Raw genomic sequence first — 22,682 nt, 5'->3', positions numbered from 1 at the left:
GCCACAGTAAAGGGTTTGGTGGAAGAAACAGCTCTGGACTCTGCATTTATCTTAGCTCAAAGATCTATTCTGGGAAGAAACCCCCTCCTCCCCAGACAGCCTGAAACCAAGATGTGGGGGCGGACAGGAAGATCCAGGCACACATTTTGACAAATTACAAGATGATGGGTGTGCCAGGCTAGACTGGTGGGGAACAGCCTTGGAGATGGTGCTGCTCCTGCTGAAATACGCTTGGTTGTTCACTTCAGAGAAGGGCCGATAGATGTTGGGCCCTGAGTGCCCTTCCCAGTGTGCTCCCTGCCACTGTTGGAGGCATAGCAGTGTCACCACATGTCTGCAGCAGATAAGATCATCCTGAGGGTACAACATCGCTATTTACTTCTTGGTATGTGTACAAGAGGAAGGATCAGACTTTCAAAGCGGGTCCATCTAGTTGAGCAACCTCATTCACATAATGGCCAACCAGGTGTTCTGTGAAGCTCACCAGCGTGATCTGAACCCCATCCTGTTGTTTTTCCCCTAGCAACTGGTATTCAGAGGTTGCATTTCAGTATGGATGCCAAAGCTGGAGGGCCTCAGAAGGCCTCCCAGATGCTACCGGAAGTGTCTTCTGGTTCACCCGGTGACTTCTGGTTGCATCCAGGAGGTCCTCTGAGGCCTTCCAGCCACATATTTCATTATCCGCGAATTTGGTATCCACAGGGATCCTGGATCAGATCCCTTGTGGGTACCAAGGACTCACTGTTGTAGAATATGGACGTTCCATTGACTTATGGTGTCTCCTTGCTTCTGATGGACTTTGCCTCCTCCCCCACGAATTTGAACCATGCCTTCTAAAGCCATCCAAACCTTTTTGAAAATGAAAAAAGCCTCAAGCACTGTAACCTCCCTCATAAGAAAGGTGCCCTGTGGAACTTCCCACTCATTCTGGTTGCCTGCTTCTGTGGTTTTTTTTCCGTTCTCATACATCCCTTTTGATATATTGTGACCAGAATTGTGCACAGTATCCCAAATGAAAAAGCTGCTTCTGTGGCTTTTTCAGCTCTTACGTCTCTTTTGAAATGTTGTGACCAGAATTGCGCACAGTATCCCAAATGTGGCTTCAACACAGGCAGATGTGATCGTGCAGTTCCTTGGCCTAAGCTGAGGAAGAGCACAGAGAAACCCAAGTTACAATGTCAGTCATTTTTCAGCAAACTGATTGTAGCTGATGAAAGACTTCATTTCCAGTGCGGCAGGCAAATATCCGTTTCCGCACTGCTGCCTTTGCCCACACGGGTTTCCGAAACAAACACAAAAACCTGCCAAACCAATTTGAGCAAAGGCAGAATTGGGATGCACATAGATGCCACTGTACTTCAATCCTCTGGGGGGGAAAAGTCCCATTTCTCTGTCCTTGGTCCAAACTTCTCCAATCTACTTGGAAGAAGAGGGTGGACTGTCCATGCGAAAAATAAGAAGAATAACTTTCTTCACCCATGCTGGACCCTATGCAACCCATGAGCCCCACAACTTCCTTGCAAGTGCTCACCTTTATCCTCTCAATCCCGGCCTCAATGCGCAGCTGCTCAACCAGCTTCCGGGCCTGAGCTATGTTGTTAGTGGTCGACATTGTCTGCCATCGGTTCTAGACCCAGCTGGCACCTAGAATGCTGAGGCAAAAAAGGAGGAGAAAACTTCAGTCGGTTTCTTTCTTCCACAAAGCGGCTACACTGAGTTCAGGGCAACGCACTCTGTGTGCGACCAGAGTCATGCCCTTCTTTATTATGCACCAGTGACGATATGGGGCAGGATACTGTCAGTGGCAGCTCCCACCACACACCTTCTTGCTTACTGTCATCCTGGTAGCTGGTAAAGGTGTTCCCCTCTGGCTAATAACATTATTGCTTAGCAGGAGTATTAAGCACTGTGAGTGCATTTCACATGAATAATCTTGAAATTGTCCTAAGGTGTGGATTATTCTCTCTGCTGCAGCTGAGACTGAGAGGGAGTGGCCCACCTAAGGCCACCCAGCAAATTCATGGCAGAGCTGAGATTGATCTCTGGGAGGGGAGAAGTGGGTAGGCATATTTTAAAGGCACTAAATAGATTTGTGTTTAATTAGATGTACCTCAGTGCAAATTTATTCAACAGATTCATTCACTGACTTAAACTCATACTACTAATTAGCTAATATTTCTTTTAATAAGTCTTAATTTCAACAGGATCACGAACGCGAAGCACACTCTAAAGGCACCAACCAGATGAATGCTCCTGTGTTGAACAGCAACCCTTCCCCCATTGAGAAAAGCCTTTGCCTGCTTCCAAGTGCAGCTGGCCTGCCTCAGTTCTGCCTGGTTCAGCCACCATTTTCACTTCATGACCCCCACACCTTCATACTCCATAGCACCACTAGGTTGCCCAATAGGAAAATGGGCAACACAATAAGCTAAGTCAGTGTTTCTCAAACTGTGGGTTGGGACCCATTAGGTGGGTCACGGCCAGTTTCAGGTGGGTTCCCATTCATTTCAATATTTTATTTTTAATATATTACAAGTTGATGCTACCATGGTATGTGACTGCATTTGGGGAAATGTTACAGACTTGTACTTTGAACAAGCTACTATGTATATGCTTTTAACAATGATACTAAATGGGTCTTACTTGTGGGTAAATGAGGGTAGGATTTCAGTCTAATATTGTTAAAAAATGTCCTGCTTGATGATGTCACTTCCAGTCATGACATCACTTCCGGTGGGTCCTGACAGATTCTCGTTCTAAATGTGTGAGAACCACTGACCTAAGTAATACACCAAAGCTCTTTAGAACAGTGGTGTCAAACATAAGGCCCGTGGAAGCTCTTCATCCAGCCTACATGTGCTGCCTTTGCTGAGGCTTTGGGAAGTACAGATGGAAGAAGGCCTCGGAAGACAAGAAATGCTATGGAAGAAGATGCAGACCAAGTGGAGAGAGAGAGAGAGAGAGAGAGAGAGAGAGAGAGAGAGATGCTGCTGATGTGCTGGGAGAGCCCAATTGTCATGCAAGTCGCCCTTTCAACAGCACACGTCTGCCAAGGTGTCACTTTGCACTTTGAATAGGTGGCCAATGTCATTTGTGCTATCTCATATCTTGAATTTATGATCTAACTTGCATATTTTCTCTTCTGTCGTTTGCAGCCAATGAGTTCCTATGTGAGCACATAGTGCTAATTTCTGGCCATCATCTGGTTAATGACATCACATCCTGCTTAATTATGACACTTCTGGCCTCCAGCAGGCGACATTAATGCTATTCAGCCCACTGTATAAAATGAGTTTGGAACCCCTACTTTAGAATATGGGCTAGAATGACCTAATGGACACTCCACTGGGATGTGGTCACATTTGCTCACTGGTGACATCCTCCCACCACGGCCAGAAGACCCAGGCTGGATCTGTCCTCCTCAGGACTAGCCAATGAGGAAGCATGAGGCTCAACTGCCCAACAGCTCTTAAAGAGGAGGAATGAGTTGCAGTTTGCATGCTTTTGACCTTGAGGAGCAGGGTGATCAGGCTCAAAGGGGTAAATGGAGGTGAGAGGCTGCAGCTGCAATCCTAGGCACAGCTTCCTGGAAGTCAGGCCTATTGAACACAATGGGATTTACTTCTATGAGCAGACACGCATAGGATTGCACTGTGCATCTTCCATTGACCTAAGGATATGTTTTAGAAGAGCAGGGACACCATGGTTAGAAACTGTTTTCATTTCTTTTGTACCTGCCTTTGACCACAACTCTGTTTTCCCTATTTTGTGCTTTCCCCCCCTTCAATAAACCTTTGTGATATTTGAAAACCACATTGCCTGTCTGGCAGAAGACATGAGTTGAGCTATTCTTCTGTGCTCTCTGATTGACTGCTTGGGACAAATACTAAAAGGGGCTTGGAATCCATGGAGGGGGCAGGAGAGCAAGGGGCAAGCAAGTCAGTTGGCACCCCTTTCTTGTCTCCAGCAACAAGCTTTGGTACTGAGGCATGCCTAGGGTGATGGGAAACCTGCAGGCTGGAGGTAAGGCTTAAAGTGGAGCCGCAATCCCATCTCGACCTTCAGGGTCAGGCTAGAATACATTGATGGTAGCCAGGTCAGGTTGCTGCGTCATGCCCATGTCTCTCCTTGAAGAACTTCAGAGCATATGGGAAGCGTGATGCATGGGGCATGTGCCTGTCTCCCCACTGTCACAATACTGTAGCTACCAACACGACTATTATTAGTATTATTATTATTATAACCATTTATTATGACAAGGAGTCTTGTGGCACCTTAAAGACTAACAAATGCATTGTAGCAGAAGCATTAACACCTGTAATTGTGACTTTCCTATAGATCACGCAGCTTCTGGTATAATAAATATGTGTTGCTTTTGAAACTGCCAACCTGGAAGTTGTTGTTATAATAAATGCTAAGGATTTTTGCAGTAGAAAAGACAGCTCAAATATGCCCAAAATAAAGAGATAGATAAAATAAATCTGTTGGCCTGAAGATTTTATTGTTCACATTTTTATACTGCCTTTCGTCCAGGGAGCTCAGGGTGGTGTATAATTGGGACCTCGGTATGCACAGAGGATCCATTCCCAGACCTTCCGTGGATACCAAAACCTGCAAATAAGCAAATACACAGGTCTGAGCCACAGGACCTCCAGATACAACAGGAGATGTTCTCCAGTTGCCATCCAGAGGTGTTCTGAGACCCTCAGAGGCTATGTGCAGCCTCTGCAGGCCTCAGAAAAGCTCCTGCACATGACCAGAGAACACCTCTGATTGCATCTGGAAGCTCAGGTCCACCTATCCACTGTGGGTTTGGAACCTGCAGTGAGTTGAATCTGCAGGTCCTGAATCTGAGTATATACAAGCTGAATCTGTACATGATTTCTCTCCTCTTTTTGTCCTCACAACAACCCTATGAGGTAGGTGAGACTGAGAAGTAGTGCCTGGCCCAAGGTCATTCAGGAAACTTCATGGCTGGGTAGGGTTTTGAACCTGGATCTTCCCAACTCTTGAACCTCACCATCCTGTCTCTCCTTAACTGGAGTGGCTGACGACAGAGCCTTCCACATGCAAAGCAGATGCTCTAGCACCAAGCCGTGGGCCTTTAGGGTAATGGTAGAAGCGCAAAGTAGGAGATATTTAGCTGCTTTCTACAAAGCCAGATGATTGGACCACCTATTCCCTCCCCCCACCCCTTGCTGAGGTTTACTCAGACTGGTGGCAGTTCTCCAGCGCCCTTCCCAAGCTGACATCCTTTTCACTGGGAGGGGCTGAGCCTGGGGCCTTCTGCATGCAAAGCAGGTGTTCTACCCAAAAGTCAGGGCCCTGCTCTTACGCAGATGCCCTTGAAAAGGGCTGGGGGGGGAGGGAACTCTGCCAACCAAAGGGCAAGGACTTTGATGCAAAATTTGCTGGAAAATTTGCTGGAAGCCCTGCAATAAATCTTGCACAAGGAACCAGGGCACCATGGAATGCAAAATTTGCTGGAAGCCCTGCAATAAATCTTGCACAAGGAACCAGGGCACCATGGAATGGGTGAGAAGAGCACACAAGGGCAGGGAAGTGACACTCTTTTGCAAGAAGACCAAGGGATGGGGGAAAAAAGGAAAAAAAAGGCAGCAACCACCCTTGGAGAGAGGCATCGCTTGTGTGTGCCCATGTGCATTTGGTGGGCGGTTGCAACTTGCACTCAGCTGCCCAGAATGGCTCCAATGGCGAGTAGGAGGGGCAGATTACACGGCATGCTGCAGCACCTGCAGTACTTACCGCACTGGCGCCCCCTGTGGCTATACCACTGCACTGCATAAATACCGTTTTTGACTGAGAGGAACACTATAGCTGGGAAGGAACAGCAGCTGCAGGGACAATGGGACAGAATACGCCCTATCCCATTGCAATTTAAGTCTCAGCTTTCTCTAGGCATTGCTGGTATGGTTCCAAGCTGTTCGTAAAACATCAGGAGAGCCAGAAACTTGCTGTGCGGTTTCAAAATGCAATCCTCCCCGTCCCCCCGCCCACTGTGTTAAAACAGTGGAACAAAGAGAAAAATCCCTTGTTTTTCCACTTTCCAACGGCCGAGTCCAAGTGCACGCCTGTTTTGTCATGTAAGATGAAAGACTGCCAGTTCTTTAGTCTCTTCCATGTCCCTGAAAATGACATGGAAAACAGGCCTTGAAATTTGAGATACGGCACGTGCACAGAGATGCAGCCTGGGATCCTGGAAGCATGTGTGTGGATTGGGCTGCAGAAGTGATGATTCGGTTTCATGCCAAGAAGCAAAGACCAGCCCTTTGTCCCCAATTTGCAATGCTCTGGATCAACTGGCCACCTACACTTTGCAGCAAGTTGTTGCTCCCACGGGTCATGCAGCTTCCCTACTTTCTGCCCTGAAATGGCAACCAGAGCTGTTGCCCAATGAGGAAAAGTGACTCAACCCTGGCCTGAAGGAAAATGGCTGGTGAGAGAGAGAGAGAGAGAGAGAGAGAGAGAGAGAGAGAGAGAGAGAGCGAGAGCTGGGTTTTGTGTTCTGCAATAACAGGTTATTGGCATAGACCAGGGGTGTCCAAACATTTTGGCAGGAGGGGCACATCATCTCTCTGACACTGTGTCGGGGGCCAGGAAAAAAAAAGAATTAATCTACCTTTCAAATCTGAATAAATTTACATAAGTTTACATAAATGAATATATTAGGGATGGAACTCATATGAATGAATGATGGTCTTGCATTAGCCTATGGCCTATAGAAGGCCTTGCACAAAGCAAGACCAGCCTTTCCTTCACTGCCGTTGCTGCATCACAGATGTGAAACAACAAGCAGTGGAGGGAACCCTAGTCCCACAGCTCACGCAAGAGGTCAAACAGTCACCCTCATGCTGAGAGCAGTTGCATCGGGCCAGTGTGGGCTCTAGCAAGTCTTTGGAGGGCCAGAGGCTCATTGGAGACCGGGGGCTCCCCGCGGGCCAGATTGGGAGTCCCCGAGGGCCACAAGTGGGCCCTGGGTAGGGCACACCTGGCATAGACCAAAAAGAGAGAGCAGTTGAAAGTGGGGATGTAAAGCTGCAATTAATGCATGCAGTCACAGAATGTGGCTCAGAAATTCCAGAAATACATTCCAAAGAGGAACCTCTGCTGAGGACAGGGAGGATAGCAGACAAGGCATCACATACTGCCAGTATTCAGATGCTACCTCTATCTCCCCCCGCCTTCTCTGAGACTGTCAGCACCAAGGAACCAAAGAAGAGCCCTGCTAAACTGGACCAAAGGCTCACCTAGTTCAGAATCCTTATTCCCAAAGTGGCCAACCAGGTATCTCTTCTGGAAGTTCATAACCTCAGGCATGGAGGCTGCTCTTTCCCAGTAGCAGGTACTCTGAGGTATCCTGTCCCTGAACCCATGTTCAGGGACATAAATGGAGGGATGCTCCATTTAGAGGTCAAAGCTAATGACCAGTGACAAACTTTTTCTCCTCCATGAGCATGTTTCATCCCCTTTTGATGCCGTCTAGTGGTTAGCAACACATACACTGAAAGCCCAGGCAGATGTGTGTGCTGATCAAGATCAGACAGGAAGCAGAAAGTCCCCTGCTCCACAGTGCCCTTACAGCTGAAGGGGTGTGCATGTGTTCTGCACTCCAATCCTCCATGTGACCTACAAACCCCAGCCAATGTCCTCTGAGCAAATGAAAGAAACTGTTTTCCCTCTGCCAATCTCTAGGTGCAGGTTGTGTACCAACAGGCTGGAAGCTGGACTGGCAAAGATCGACAGACATTTCAACACTAGCCTTTACAGGCTGTTCAGGAATGGACAGGCTATACCAAGTGCTCCAAAGTACTGCCACTGCAATCTTTAATAAGCCCTGGCACCCTCTCTTTGGTCTTGGCTCCTAGACTGGGGTCTCCATACCTCCCCTTTCTAGGAAAAGGCCTTTTAAGTCCTTTTAAGGTAGTGAACATTGGGTGAAGCCAAGTCAGAACAGTCTCCTGGAACACCAAGTACCTGGAGAGTTAGCAGGGAAGGCTACATTTTAAAGCCACGAAAACACATGCATGCCACAGTGCTGGAAAGGTTGGCTGCTGTTTTGGAGTATTTTGTCCAGGATCCCCAGCTGCACATGGCTGGTGACTGACACGCAGTGTGACTCTGGTCAATGTGACTGTTGCAGTTAGTTTATTGTACTGTTTATTGCAGTGATTCCTAAACTGTGCACCTTGGGCATCGTGGTGAACCACACACTTATCGAGTTCACCCTTGGGCACCATGGTGAACTCACAGGAGTGTGCTGTGGGATGTCCCTGGAGACCTCTTCATACCAGCTCTCCTGGGCATCACCATGTTGAATTGAGCAAAATCTCCAGCAATTCAAGATGGCGGTGCCTGAGAGAGCCTAGCACGGCCGCAACAGGGCACTGTGACTACAGGGTGCCATGAGGCTCCTTCAGAGCGTAGGAGAGAACAAGGGAAAGGATTGTGCAGAAAAGCCCATGCCCACCTCACTGGATGCCCCGGGCACAGCCCCTCACTAGCCTGTCATTTCCGATGGTCCCCCATTTCCAAGTTGCTTTTGGAAACTACTTCTGGCTTCCTAATTAGGCATCTGGCTTGCCAATGGTGGAAATGGATGCTGGACAAGATGGACCCATCTTGGTCTCATCCAGCAGGGCTCTTTTTAATAAAGGTGGATACATTTTAATAAAATTGGTATGAATGAGCTCATTTTAAAAAATTTAGAGGAGAAGTCTATCAATGGATATTAGCCATCGTGGCGCAATGGAACCTCCAAATTCAGGGGCAGTGTATCAGCTGCTGTGGGGCAGGGATACTGCCTTCACAACTGGTTTGTGGGGTCCATAGTTGCAACTGGTTTGCTGCTGTGTGAAGATGATGCTGGACCAGATGCTGTTGCAGTAGATGCTGCCCCTGCACATGGAGGGTCCAGGTGGCAAACATGATCAACAGATGTCGACGGGTCTTCTCCCTCTTGAATGTGTTGAATTCCCACCAGGTCTTGTGGTGACAGTTTACTGCGGAAGAGGGAGGATCTGTTGAAGTGCAAGTACACAGCTTTCTGCCAGCTGTCCTCGTGAGAACCACATGAAGCTCCAGTCGGGCAACCTCCTTTCCTTTGGGTTCCAGCCGCTTCCTTCCTGTGTCATGCGAGGCTGCACCTGACCCAACATGTTTTCCCTTTTGTGACTCAGCACTTTCAGGGAGCTGAAAGTGAAAACCGGCCCACTTTGCATCAGAAGAGGAGGAAGCAGAACAAAATGCATCTCAGAACCACACACTCATCTGAGAATTAAGTTCCAGAAACCCTGAGGAAGGGGCTGAACCCTGAAAAATGACGCTAGCAAATCCCTGATTTGGCTGCTGTTTATCAAGGAAAATCAAAGCGTGCCAAGGCCAGTGACACACTTAATGTCACGTGTCTTTTGGCCTTAATTCACCTCCATCAGGCAGGGACCAGGAAATCAGTCTTTAGTAAACAGGATCAGCTGAAGTACAGTACACGAAACTCCTGTATCTTTAAGGGTTGGGTAGCTGCAGGAATTTCAGCTGGGAGACACACTGCTGCAACTGCCTCTTGGACACAATCTTGGAGGTGCAGGAGATGTCCCTGTTGTTCTCCTTCACGAATCCCTCCCCCCCACCACACTCCTGTTTGCAAAGCAATCCGCTGCAATTAATGCTATTTGCATCCAGAATTGGGATTTGAAGCACATTTCCCTGGCAGCAAGCCTCACTGCAGTCAGTGGTGATAATTTGGCACTACACAGGGTGAGCTGCAGCCCTTGCAGTGGGAAGTCCCTGCAGGACAGCCAAGGAAGCCTCTGGGAGGGAGAAAAGTGGGCTCCACTGCAGCCTGCCTCGGTTCTTCTTTCCAGTGGGTAGGTGGAGGGCAATTTGTGGTTGGACAAAGGGTCCTTTGAACCTTCCCAGCTTCCTGTTTGTGGAATGGGGCTGGTGAGTCAGCCAGAGCCAGTTTGGCGAGTTGAGCTGGGCAGCTGCGCTTGAGCTGACTTGAAGGCATTTGTGCCAAAGGGCCAGAAAATGCACCCGGCTGAACAGAAACCGGTAGGAGGTTAGGAATGTAGAAAAGACAAGCAAGAACGTGGTCTGCTGCATGGACTGTGGAGCAGAGAGTCCAACTAGTCCACGAGGCCGGGGTTAGGGTGGCCACACAATGCACCGTGTAAGTGGCCCCTCTCACCATCACAGCCATTCGGTGAGCGCCTGTGCATTGCTGTCACCGCCCCAATGGCTCTGATGGCAAGTGGAAGGGACTGCTGACACAGTGTGCTGTGGTGCCTACAATACTTACTGTACCCCCTCTGACTATGCTACTGTTCTCTTCCTCCCTCTTGTGACACTGTCTGAGCAAGTGGGACCTCAAGGCAAGGAGAGGTTCTGGAGGCAAGGAAAAGATCCCCCAGGCTGTATATTGTTGAGCAAATCCTTCCAGGTGGAGCTCTCTTTGCTGCTTTTCATGGCTTTTGGTCAAAAGTTGGGTGCTGCACTTGTCACTTCACGTTGTCCCAACGGGCAAGGTTGCTGCGGCTCTCACTTCTGGATAAGGAAGCACCTGATGGAAAAGTGGACCGGCAAGATCCTTGTGCTGCTCACAACCTTCTTCCCCAAACAGTTCCCTGGGGCAGCATAACCTGGGTTTGGTTTCCCCCAAACAAGAGTACATTTACAATGTTGTATTTGATTAATAAATATATAATGCTTAGCGCAAGACTTAACATCTGTGTAAGGGATGTGGGGAGGCCTTGCTGAAAAACCCTTCCAGACACCTCTGGGAGGCCTTCTAAGGCCCAGGGAGCGCAGCCTACCCACGCCTCAGAACACCACCCAGATGCAATTGGAAGATGCTTCCAGTCACATCCTGGAGGTCCTTGTTACCCTTCAGATGCGGGGTCGGCACCCACGCTGAGTCAAATCTGTGGGTGCTGAACCCATGGATGAGAAGGGGCCCCTGTAGCAGAAAGATGCCCCCATTCTCAGCAGCACCTGTGGATACCGCCCACCCAACTCTTTGAGAGATCCAGCATCTTGAATTCCTATAAATCAGATTTGGATGGGATGAGAGTTCAAGGGGGCTACATTGTCTTCCCTGTGAGGAAACGCATTTGGGGTTTTTTAGTTTAGAAAAAGACAGCACGGGGAGGGGTAAGTATGAGATGCTGATAAAATTATGCATTCCGAGAAGAGAGTTACAGATCTAATGCTGTGGATTAGAAAATCATTTGCTCTTCTATGGAAGGGAGATAAAAATAGGTGAAGAGCCTTTTAAGACCCAATTAAGGACTTTATTGTCGAAGGCTTGGCATCTGGGACACTTCCTCACTAGGCAAGCTGTGCTGACTCATGCTTTCTCACAGCTGAGCAAGCTTGGCTGCTGCTCTTGTGTCCCTGAATTGTATGTGACTCACCCAACAACTGAAGTAATCCATTTATAAAAAAAGCTGAGACTGTACACTCTGTAAGCTACTACCTTGGCAAGGGGAGGAGATGCCCATTATTGGCAAGAAAATAGTGTTACGAGCAGAACACTCTCGGATCTCCTACCATACAGGAAGCAATAAGCAGGGATGCCAAAATAGGAGTGGTCTGTTCTATACGAAGAGCCCTGGTGGATCGGACCAAGCAAGGTCCATGACCAGCACTGTGCTTCTCACAGTAGCTGGCCGGTCCACAATGGGAAGCCCACAAACTGGGCATGAAGACAATGAAAGCCAGAATGGTGTAGCGCTTTGGGGGCTGAACTTAGACCTGGAAGATTCAGGTTCAAAACCCCACTCAGCTTCCTGGGTGACCTTGAGCCAGTCACTGTCTCTCAGCCTCACCTATCTCACAGGTCTGTTGTGAGGACAAAAGGAAGGAAGGAACTATGTATGCCATCCTGAGCTCTGTGGAGGAAGGGTGGTATAACAATGTGAAATGTCAAGAGCAGCTTGGGGAAGGCTGAAAATTTGATTGGAAGACGGCGCTTTGCTGGAGTTCTTGACCATTTTCTTGCTGAAAAGCAATGTGGAGAGGGCAATTTGGAACAGAAAAATGACTTATGAGGAAAGGGTAGGAGCCCTCACTCCTGCTTTTCTTCCACTCCCAGTGGCAAACCCTCGAGGCGGCTTTTCATGTAAAAGTCACAAATACACCCATCTGAGCAAGGCTCCTCTCATTTGACCTTATGAACACGATGTGGGAGAAAAGGGTTAGATTTGCTTCCAGGAGGGTCTGCATCAGGATTGCCTCATCATTTGTCCAAACTTTCCTGGGGATGACACAGCTGTTTTTCCACAAGAAAACAGATGCAGGAGAAAATGGATGCAGTTTTCATTTCAATGCCACATGGAAAAGGGGACTCTGGTTTGGTGGAAGTCCTTTGATTCTAAATAAATGATGAAACCAGGGGACCTGTGGGCCCTCTGACTGGCCCCAGCTCTGGATTCCTAGAGATGGAAAATAAGCAATATAGCCTTGTGTCTCTCTGGAGTTATCACCACATTCTCGGACTTGGCCAATAGTAAGAATTCTACAGTCCACAAAGCATTGCAAATAGTGTGAGATGTGCCCCCAAAACAGTATGAGCTTACCTTCCTTTGTGCTGCCAAACAACATCTGCTGCTTTGGCAATGGAGATTGATCTGTGACCACATGTATGTTGAATTGTAGTGTCTCACTGATGTCAACTCAATAGCCAGGCCATTTGGTCTTGCAAAAAGGTCTTGCATTTATTGATATGTGATGGCACTTATTAAATGCATAGAGATGTTTAGATTAACTTTTGCTTTGGTTTTTAATGTACGAGGTGCTCAGAAAACATTGGCCACTACCAAAAACAGGAATGCTGTTGGTTACAGAAGCAAATGCACACCCTTCACTATCTGAGCTCTTAATTTGGATGTTCTGAGTTAGACAATAAGGATTACCATGGAGAATGAGATTGGTGTAGTCCCCATTCCCCTGCCAGCACAGTTGCCAAATTCCTGTTACTGGCATGTTTGGGAATACGGCTGAAAACGTGGTGATAGCGAAAGCCAAGAGATATGCAAAGCTATTGCCTAGTAACTACCACTACAGGCCTGGACCTTGTAAAAAATCATAGTGAACCTTTGCATACAGTGGTATAGTTGCAGGAGGGATGGAGTGGCAAGTATTGCAGATGCTGCAACGCACCATGTCAGCAGCCCCTCCCATTCGCCATCAGAGCCATTCCAGGCTACACTACTGGAAGGGAAAGAGGGTCAGGATCTGCTGGAGGCTTCTACATTCCAGGCTTGCTTCTTGCTAAGTGGGGGCTACCATTCCTTTCTGCTGGCTTTATAAGGAAGTTTACATCTGAGCAACTAAAGGGGGGGGGAATGACCCGTGGGTTTCTTGTTTGCTATACTTTAATTTTTTTTAATCCTTCTTTTTGGCTGATGCTTTTAAAACGCACGCGGAGTGACAAAAGAGTCAAAGACTAAACACGTGTGAGAAAGTGTGATTATCCAGCCAGTTTCCAAATTCCCAGGGCACATCAAATGTGCAACAGTTCTTCGGGCAAAGCTATGCACATTCAGTAAACAATATTTTTGAATCAGCTTAGTCTCCTTCAGCCTTCTCATGAACAACTGGATTTGTTCAACAAGCTCAGCTCAGCTTGGAGACAGCAGCTTTTCACAATCAGCAAACTTATATAGATTTAGTCAGTGGTGTCGCTGGGGGGCAGAGGCAGGTACCATACCAGGAGGGGGTGCCATATGAGGCCCAGCTATGGTCTCCCTTCGCAGCTTTGCAATCTGCCTGCCGCTCCTGTCCTCCTCATGCCTTTGTGACATGGAGAAGACACTTGGCCCAGCTAGAAGCTGTTTTTCACTTCAATCTTTCTGAGTGCCTTCTTCATGTTCTTGTGAGCACAGAGAAAGGGAAAGGGAGGATGGGGTATGGCCATACTTGAGTGCTGCCAATCTTGCCCCTCTCTCCCCATTCCGCCCCTCTACCCACCCAGAAACATGCCTATTCTTCCCCCTCCCTCCCTTATCTCTTCCACTGCTCACCTCCACTGCTGAATGATCTGGTGCAGACAAATGGTGGCTTTGCAGCTGGCCTGAGTGCGCGGCTGCCATTGGCAGCCTTGTTGTGCTTGTAGGTGGCTTTGGTGAGTGCAACATCACACAATGCTCACCGGGATCCAGGCACGTACGCCAGGATCCTGGTACTTCCTCCGGGGCAATGCACCTTCTTCTGCTGGTGGACACCTTTAGTTAGGGTTGGGCTGCTGATTTGGCCTCAAGTGCCATCCTTGCAATAATTGGGAGTCACTACTAACATTACATTTTCACATGTACATGAGACAGACAATGATCTACAAAGGCATGCACCCAGGGCATGAAGCTGTTTATGCTGAAGCAGGATGAATGCAACAGCAAGGATTGCCAGCTCTGACTGAAGCTCTTCCTGGATAATTTATTTTTTTCATCATAATGTCATGTTGCAAATCCTTGGAGGCCCTGTTAAAATCTCCAGGATTGCTTTCAGCAGTCAACTGGAGACGGTTGCTGTGCAAGCAAGCAAACCTAGCTGTACAATTGCTCTCACCACCCCAACAAACATGAAATTTAGGCTGCAATCCTGGTCATGCTTTCATGGGATTAAGCAACACTGAACACGACAGGACTTACTGAGTGGACATGAACTGGATTGTGCTGTTAGTGCACATGTGTGTGTGGGTCTAGGGCTGCTTAGTACTGCTCCTTTAACCTTGCTTGGGGATGGGGGTGGTTCTGCCTGTGGTCTTGCGTTAACACCCCCCCCCCCATTGTTTCTGCAGCAGACACACTGGTGATTTTATTTTATTTATTTATTTCTGGGGTGGGAAAAGAAAGGATTCAATAGCTCATTGAGCTCATTGAGCTGTTAAGCTCCAGTTGCAGGAAATGTAAAAGGCAAAATGGTGCCGGCTTTGTTCTTCCCAGACAAGCCAAAAACTCCATCACACACACACACACACACACACACACACACACCCCAACGCACACAGTCTCTCTCTCTGTTCCTAAAGCATGAGGTCATCTTTGAAAGGAAAAACAAAAAGGCCCAGAAAAGCACTGGATGCTTGGGGAGCTGGGCCTGCTGGCTCCGGAGTCCTTCCTGAGGCTCCAGCAAATGTTTCTGTTTCTGGTCTATGAGTCTTTTTTGTGCTGCTTTGGTGGCACCAGGTGTAGTCACCAGAGATTTAATGAGGTGGTGGTGGGGAGATATGGGAAATTCTGCTTGCAAGCCATAGTTCCTATCCCTAATCAAAATGCACTGCAGAAAGGAAGGTCCAGGTAGGAGCTCCCAGACAAATTCCAACATATTTCCCGCTTGGCTCACAAAAAAAATTCAAATAATTTAACATTTCCGTGTCTCCTACATCTGGTCTTTGCTTTTATGACTAACCGGTAAATGACCACCAAAAAGAGAATAGGTTGGTGGTGTAAGCTGGGTTGGCTGTGTTGCCCCACATTCACAACTCATGATGTTTTGCACCCACTGTGGTGATTTTTACTCCTTTCCTTAGCTTGATGAGTGTAGGTTGCTAAATATGCAAATAGATGTGAGGTGAATGGTGGTTAGTGCAACTGGCCACTGCTGTCACAAATGCCCTGCTGCCACAAATGCCACTGCAGTGTCCCGTCATAGACTGAGTCCCTAAGGAGAGACACACGCAGGACAAGGAGGGATACAGAAGGGCTGAAAGGGAGGAAGGGAAGGAAACAGAAGAGAGCAAGGTGGGGGGGGAGAAAGAACAGGAAGAGAATGAAACCGAAGAGAGAAAGAGGAGAGCCAGACAGAGGCTGAAAGGAGAGAAAGAAGCCAGAGAGAGATGGAGGAAAGTGAGATGGAAGGTGATAGTAGACAAAAGAGTAAGAAACAGACGGGAGAGCAAGACAGAGGGAGAGAGGTGATGATGGAGCAAAAGAGAGATGGAAGAGAGTGAGAGAAGTGGCATAGCTACAAGGGGTAATGGCGTAGTAAGTACTGTATTGCAGATGCCACAACGCGCCATGTAAGCTGCCCCTCCCACTTGCCGTCGAAGCCAATCTGGGCAGTGACGGCAACACAGCAACAAGCTATATCTATATCCATTTAAGCAACCTGGGAAGGGAGCCCAGGCTGTCAAGGCACGACAAAGCTCCGTAGGGAAGAGAGCCTCACCAGGGCAACCAGAGTGTGAATCCCAGAATAAAAAACAAACAAGCAGTGGCCTCTCTCTGCCAATGTGGGATGGCAGCCTTTTGTTCACCCTCCTTATACCTATATTCTTGCTTGTTATTTTATCAGTGCTCTTTTAATTATTTGGACGGTTTTTTAAAAATTTGTTTTTTGTCATAAGCCTGCCTTGAGTCTCAGGAAAAGGGTGGGATATACATATTTGAACTATACAAGGAGATGATGAATAATGCATTGTTTGTGGTGTCTGGAAAAGCTCCTAAGGGGAGACTGTGATGAGGCCTTCAGGAATGCTTTGCCCCTTTAACACCTGAACATCACAGCACTTGTGAAGCCACAGGAAGGTCATCTTTAAATGCTACACCCTTTCAAGCATTTTTGAGCTCTGCAGAGCTATACAGAGTTGACTTGAGTAGGCATATCACAATGGCTACCATCCCTACCGTTAAAAAAGCACCCCCACTGCCAACACCACTTAGGGGTCCATGGCTGTAATGTTCCAGGCTCCTGTAAAAAATGCAGGTGGCTTGCAACAGTGTAACACACAGACATTACAAATGCAATCTTGACACAACAGACCTTGTGTCTGGAGAAGGGAAGCTGCAGTGGATGTACAATGACAGGAAGGAGCTAAGCTGGAAGGGGGAGGGAATGACATCATGCCTGGGCAGCAAACAATGCAGTGCAACGGGCAAGGAGCTGGGGAGGGGTGCAGTGATAGTGGCTGCCTGCTGATGTCAGCTGGTGAGTGGTGGCAACATTCTTCCCCTGAAGATTTTGATCAGCTGCCCAGCAGGTGAGATCACACAAGTGTGTCATCAGTTTGAGTGGATTGCCTCATGTGCCCCAGCTTGTGGGAAGCCCCTAAATTCCTGGCAGGGCAAGAGAAGGATCAGCAGATGGGGAGGCGACTCTGTGGGGAGGGCAAGGGGCACACAAAAGAGATCAATGTTGGATAATTTTGATTTCCTAAATTCTGCCTGGGGGCTGATCAGCAGGCTCTGCTCACCCTCAGGACAGGAAGAGAGTGACAGGGAGTCTTTCTTCCTCCATGGCCTCTGCCATCCATTTAGAAAGCAGCAGTGGCTGATGTCATCATTCTTAAAAGAAATGCTCCAAAAGTGAGCTGGCAGAGGTTGGGTCTCCCCCCCCCTTTCTGAAGCCTCTAATATTCTGACTACTACCAAAACTACACAAACTAGGCAGCCCCGGGGGAAGCCCTTTCTTTCAGGAATTGGCCAGTGGGATAACTAGAGGGGGTGCAAAGCACTAAGTTTGCAAGGAACCTCAGTGAGGTGTGCAAGTGGCCCTTCCCCTCCCCTTAGGAGCTATTCCTGGAGGTGGGAGCAAAACGGAAGCATTTGCCTTCTGCCCATGCACTCCATCCTGCATTCACCTCTGTTTTGCTCTCACTGCCCAGAATGGTTTTGAAAGGACAGGCCACTTGTATGCCATGGTGAGGCTCCTTGCAAAACTTAGTGCTTTGCAACCCCTCTAGCTATGCCACTGCCATTGGCACCCTCCCAGCCAGCAGCAGTGGCTGGCTCTATGAACCCCAGCCTCAGAGCACAGGCCACCTCCAATACCCATGGCGAGGTGTGGGGTGCTATTTTGTATTATTTATGGTTTATGTTTACACTGCCTTTCCTCCAAGGAGCTCAGGGTGGTGTACCTGGTTCCTCCCCTGCTTTTGTCCTCACAATAAATCTGCGAGGTAGGTGAGGCTGAGAAATAGTGACTGACCGAAGGTCACCCAGGAAGCTTTGTTGCTGAGAGGGGTTTGAACCTGTATCTTCCAGATCTCAGTCCAACTCCCAAACCACAGTACACAATCCATTTGAACCTCACAGAGAGAAAGTGCCCAGACCTCCAACCAGAAGGGAGGGAAAGTTCTCTGCTCCAGCAGGAGTTAAGCTCTATGGGACTTTGTTCTGCACTGTTCATCTTCACGTGTCTCTGTTAGCACAAGGAGTCATCTCCACTTGGCTGAATGGAGTGGATGGATGCAACTACACAGGTACTCTTGGAACCAGTTCCAGGATGGGAAAGGCTGAGAGTGTCAACTGAAACACTGCATCAGTAGCTCAGACGCAGCAGTGGAGGCCCTGGTGGCTGCTGAGCAACCGCCAAGCCTTGTCTTCCCTGGAACAATAGAGGGTGAAGGACCAATATATGGACCAGAATGGCAATGGGTCTTGCTTCCCCTTGCATCAGTGGTGGTGAGTGTAGGAGGCTACCTGGATTAATGGGACGCTAGAACTGATCTTGCACATCCAATTATAGCTGGAAACTTCAAAGACACTGTGGGGGGGGGGGCTGCCAGATGCCCTGACCCCTGACCTACCATAAAGCAGGGACCCAATGTCCAAGGCAGGGAGGCTTCCCTGCCCTTGAGGAGGGCAAGGAAGGTTGACTCACCCCAACCAGGCAGGGGAAGCTGGCAAGGCAAACAGGTAACACTGAAGGAAACAAGCCAGGAACAGGAAAAGCCTTTTTTGCCCCACCAGGAGGAAGGGGAGGGGCCAAAGGGGCAGGCTTGCTCCATAAAAACAGGGAAGCCAGGGATGAGAGGCAGGCAGTGTGAAGCAGGGAGCTATGAGGTGAATAGCTCCTGCTCCTAAGCTAGGTTTGGCAGCTCTGCTAGGGAGGAGGACAAGGGTGCTGGAACCCCCTCTCCCTCAAGCCAATCTGAGGCCTCCCTGGGGCTGAAACAAGCCTGCCCTAGGCCCCTTCAGGGGAGGAACCGTATGGAGGGCCCTCAGTATCTGTGGGGATCTGTTCCAGGACCCCCTGAAGATACTAAATTCCACGGATAATTAAACCTGTGGTTGGAGGGCTTCAGAGGATCTCCTGGATGCAAGTAGAAGTTGCCAGTGTGAACCAGAAGTGACTTTTGGTCACATACAGGAGGCTTTCTGAGACCTTCCAGCACTGGGCTTGGTGTCCGCGGATACTGAAATCTCCAAATGCCAAGCCTGTGGATAAAGGGGCCCACCGTATACAAAAGGGACACCAGAACTCATCAGAAGCCAAACCATTCTGCGTGTACATGGCAGAGCCTAGCTTTGGAGCTCAAGGGTCCCAGGCAGTTAGGTAGCAGCAGTATAGAACGCAATGAGCAGCAACACCTTCTTAGTCCTAGTATGGCTGTGACCTGATTTGTAACCCTCTGAATCTCTTGCCTCTCACGGGTGCTGATGCTCAGGTGCACTGGAAAAGTAGGCCAGAGAGTTACACAAAACTCCTGCTGCTTCATTTTAATCCCTTGGGACAGTTACAAAATGGAGAGACTTGAGACAACCTGTGAATTCCCCTTCTTGGTGGTCTCCATGGCAGGGTCAGTCCTTGGCATATGGGAAGCACCCCCTTCTCAGGCAGGCAGGTCAGGTTACAAAGTCTTCCTGAGGGTAGGGATTCCCTTGATTTCCCAGACTGAACTTGCCTCTAAGCACAGTAAATTGGATTTTTTCTTGGTCAGCTTACCTGACCCCCAAAACTATCCTGTCTGCCCATCCCCTGGGTTTCAGACCCTTCTTTTAAACAAGCTGTGAGGGAAAGGATTGAGGTCTGAGCTCCCCTGACTGCCGTCCATATTGGGGCAGAAAATGGGATTATTTCTCGCCCCCCTCAGCAGCCAGACAGCACATACTCCCCTCCAGTGTGTAGGAGCCTGGCTGCAGGGCAATTCTAGGCCATTCTGCCTGAGCTCCCTTGACTGCCATCCTGTTTGGGGCAGCAAATGGGGTTGCTTCTCACCCCCCAAGCAACCGGACAGCTATAGGATCATGTGCCTCTCCAAAGTGGGGGAGAGCATAGGAGCATGGCTTTTGGTGATTCTTGGCAGTAGCTGACAGCTTGAGCCCTTTTCTGCCAAAACTGCAGACTGCACCACAGCGGTAGGCTACTGCCCAGAAGTTGTGTGGGGAAAAAGTAGAATTAATCTCCTGATTCCTGCTCAGATGGCAGTGCTGACAAACACCATACAGCAGGCAAGGTGCTGCCGAGGACGCTATGAGGGCACGGCGGAGCAACGATGCAGTCCTGCAGAAGCCCTGGTCTCTGGATAAGGCGCTTTTTGATTCAGGCAATGTGTGCAAGATTGCAAGCCCCTCTAGCGAGGCATCTAAGGTTGTCAGGTAGCAGGCAGCAAAGAAGGCAATCAACAACACCTTCTTATTCCTAGTACAGCTGTGACCTGATTTGTAACATCCCAACCCTCTGGAACCTCTTGCCTCTCACGGGGGCTGATGCTCAGGTGCACTGGAAAAATAGGCCAGAGAGTTACACAAAACTCCTGCCACTTCATTTAATCCCTCGGGACAGTTACAAAACCAGGCAAGCTAGTGCTGCGCTGAAGCAACTGCAGGAGCAGCTGGACACCTGAACTGGTGTCAGCACCACTCCCTAGGCTGTGTGTCCCAACACTGTTGCCACAGTGGCAGTTGCCATTCTTTGCAGTGTAGTTCAGGCAGGGCAGATGCCTGTTCGCTGCAAATCCAACAGGTGAACTCCTGGAACAGTACAAAAAATGTCTTCTCCGACAACTAATAAAAAGGTTTTGCTGGAATGCGCCCCCAATTAATGGCTCAGGTTTTAAAGTACAATTGTTTATTATATATTTATAAAAACTGCAGGTGGAATGTGCCGGCTTAGAAGAGACACTTCCCCTCATTTCACACCCAGGAGGGAGTGACTGTTCTAAGGTGATAGTTGTCACATATGGAAGAGGCTTTCCTTCATCACTCTCATACAGCACAGAATGCCTCTGACAGCCTAAGCCCAGGCAGGTCTACTCAGAAGTAGGTCCCATTGTGTTTATATAGAATTGCAGCCGGACAGCCTAATCCTGAGCTGCCTGGAGTGCGGGGCTGCTGTGGCGCCAAAAAATGGCTGCCGTGGCATCCTCAGCACAACTGGGCAGTCACCAGTGACTCCTCAGGAGAAGGGGACTTTCATCCCCTTCCCTTGGGTAAGGCAAGTAAACCTTTGGGTTGCTGCAGAATCAAGAGACATCTACCTCTCTGCCGCCCCGTGGTTTGGGTGACCGCCAAGCAGTGGAGCACTAGCCCAGCGCTGAGGTAGCACTGGTGTTGGACTGGCGCTGTGGGCCATGAACGTGCTTTACGGCACATTTGCAACACAGGATTGGGCTCTGTAAAATGTATACATCTTCTAAAAAAAAAAGAAGTATGCTTGAAAAAAAAATTCAAATATGCAAGTGTTTGCAGATTTAATGGACTGGTAACACAAGCCAAATGTACTCAGTGTTAAGTCCCACTGATTTCTGTTGGACTTACTTCTTAGTGATTAGGATTGCAACCTAAACCTTTAGTGATTAATCTACTAACTGCAGCCCAACCCTATGCAGATCTAATTAATTTGTACTTACTTCCAGGTAAGTGTGCATAGAATTGCAGTCACAGATTCCTGGAATTGGAACCCTGTAAGAAGTGTTGAAAAATACTAGGCATAACCTTCATCTTCTTTGCTCAGCTTCAGAGTATTTGTGCTTTGATCTTGAACATTTCCTAAGCACAGATGGTCTTGATTTCAAAAGCACTTGATTTCAGAAACAAAGTTCACTGCCCTGAGTTATGGAAATGAGGTTTCAATGAAGAACCTGGATATGCTGCTCGCAGAACTTCTGCCTTGTGGCAGCCCATCTGTTAATGAGTGGGTGGTGTTCTCAGGGCCAAAAGGCGCCTAGCCCAGCAGAAGCCCTCCAGTGTCCACTCATCCCAACGCCTGCAGAATTCAGATCTGGAAGGAATCTGAGGTTCTGGGATGGGGCCTCCTTGCATTTAAACAAGGGACCTGCATCCCTGGTGATCTCTCAAGGGCAAAGAGAAGAAGCAAACACACGTGCACACGTGTGCGTGCTACTAAAACTTTTCCTAATCATACAATTGCCTCTATTTACTAAACAATGACTCTGGAGTTAATCCTTTCCCTTTTTAAACTGTTACTGCAACTGCTGTTTTAGCCTGTCGTGCTCCACACTTGATCTGCTACTTCCTGCTGGTTATGGTTTTTCACACTATTTCCAGCACATTTCCAGCATGTTTACAATACCTAGCACCAGTGCTGGAGCTCACTGCTGAGGCGATGGTCCTTTAGGACTGGGCCCTTGAGTTCCCTAGAGTCTCAGCTTCAGTCACCACCTGTGAGCCAATTTGCTAGCCTCTACAACAGGGGTGTCCAAAGTTTTTGGCAGGAGGGCCACATCGTCTCTCTGACACTGAGTCGGGGGCCGGGGAAAAAAAGAATTAATTTACATTTAAAATTTGAATTTTACATAAGTTTGCATAAATGAATATATTAAACTTGCCTGAATATTAAACTTGCCTGAATGAATGAAGGTCTTGAAATAGCTCAACGCCTATAAAAGGCCTTGCACAAAGCAAGGCTGGCCCTTCCTTTGCTGCCGCTACTGCATCACAGATGTGAAACAACAAGCATTGGAGGGAGCCCTCATCCCACAG

At 48.5% G+C, this 22,682-nt stretch overlaps 1 protein-coding gene across 3 annotated transcripts in view; it reads right to left on the bottom strand.

Annotated features, from left to right (window-relative positions):
* GNG7 (G protein subunit gamma 7) overlaps positions 1–22,682 on the bottom strand; it is a 148,527-nt gene that overhangs the window by 5,787 nt on the left and 120,058 nt on the right. For all 3 annotated transcript variants that reach the window (XM_066635868.1, XM_066635867.1, XM_066635869.1), the window contains exon 4: positions 1,532–1,652. In XM_066635868.1, coding sequence (XP_066491965.1) covers positions 1,532–1,612 — 81 coding nt within the window. In that variant the 5' untranslated portion in view covers positions 1,613–1,652. The remainder of the gene's footprint in view (positions 1–1,531; positions 1,653–22,682) is intronic.

Source organism: Tiliqua scincoides, chromosome 8 (genome assembly GCF_035046505.1).
Source record: "Tiliqua scincoides isolate rTilSci1 chromosome 8, rTilSci1.hap2, whole genome shotgun sequence".
NCBI classification, from domain to species: domain Eukaryota; kingdom Metazoa; phylum Chordata; class Lepidosauria; order Squamata; family Scincidae; genus Tiliqua; species Tiliqua scincoides.
Note: the sequence above shows the minus strand (reverse complement) of the source record. Positions and strands in the feature narration are given on the sequence as shown.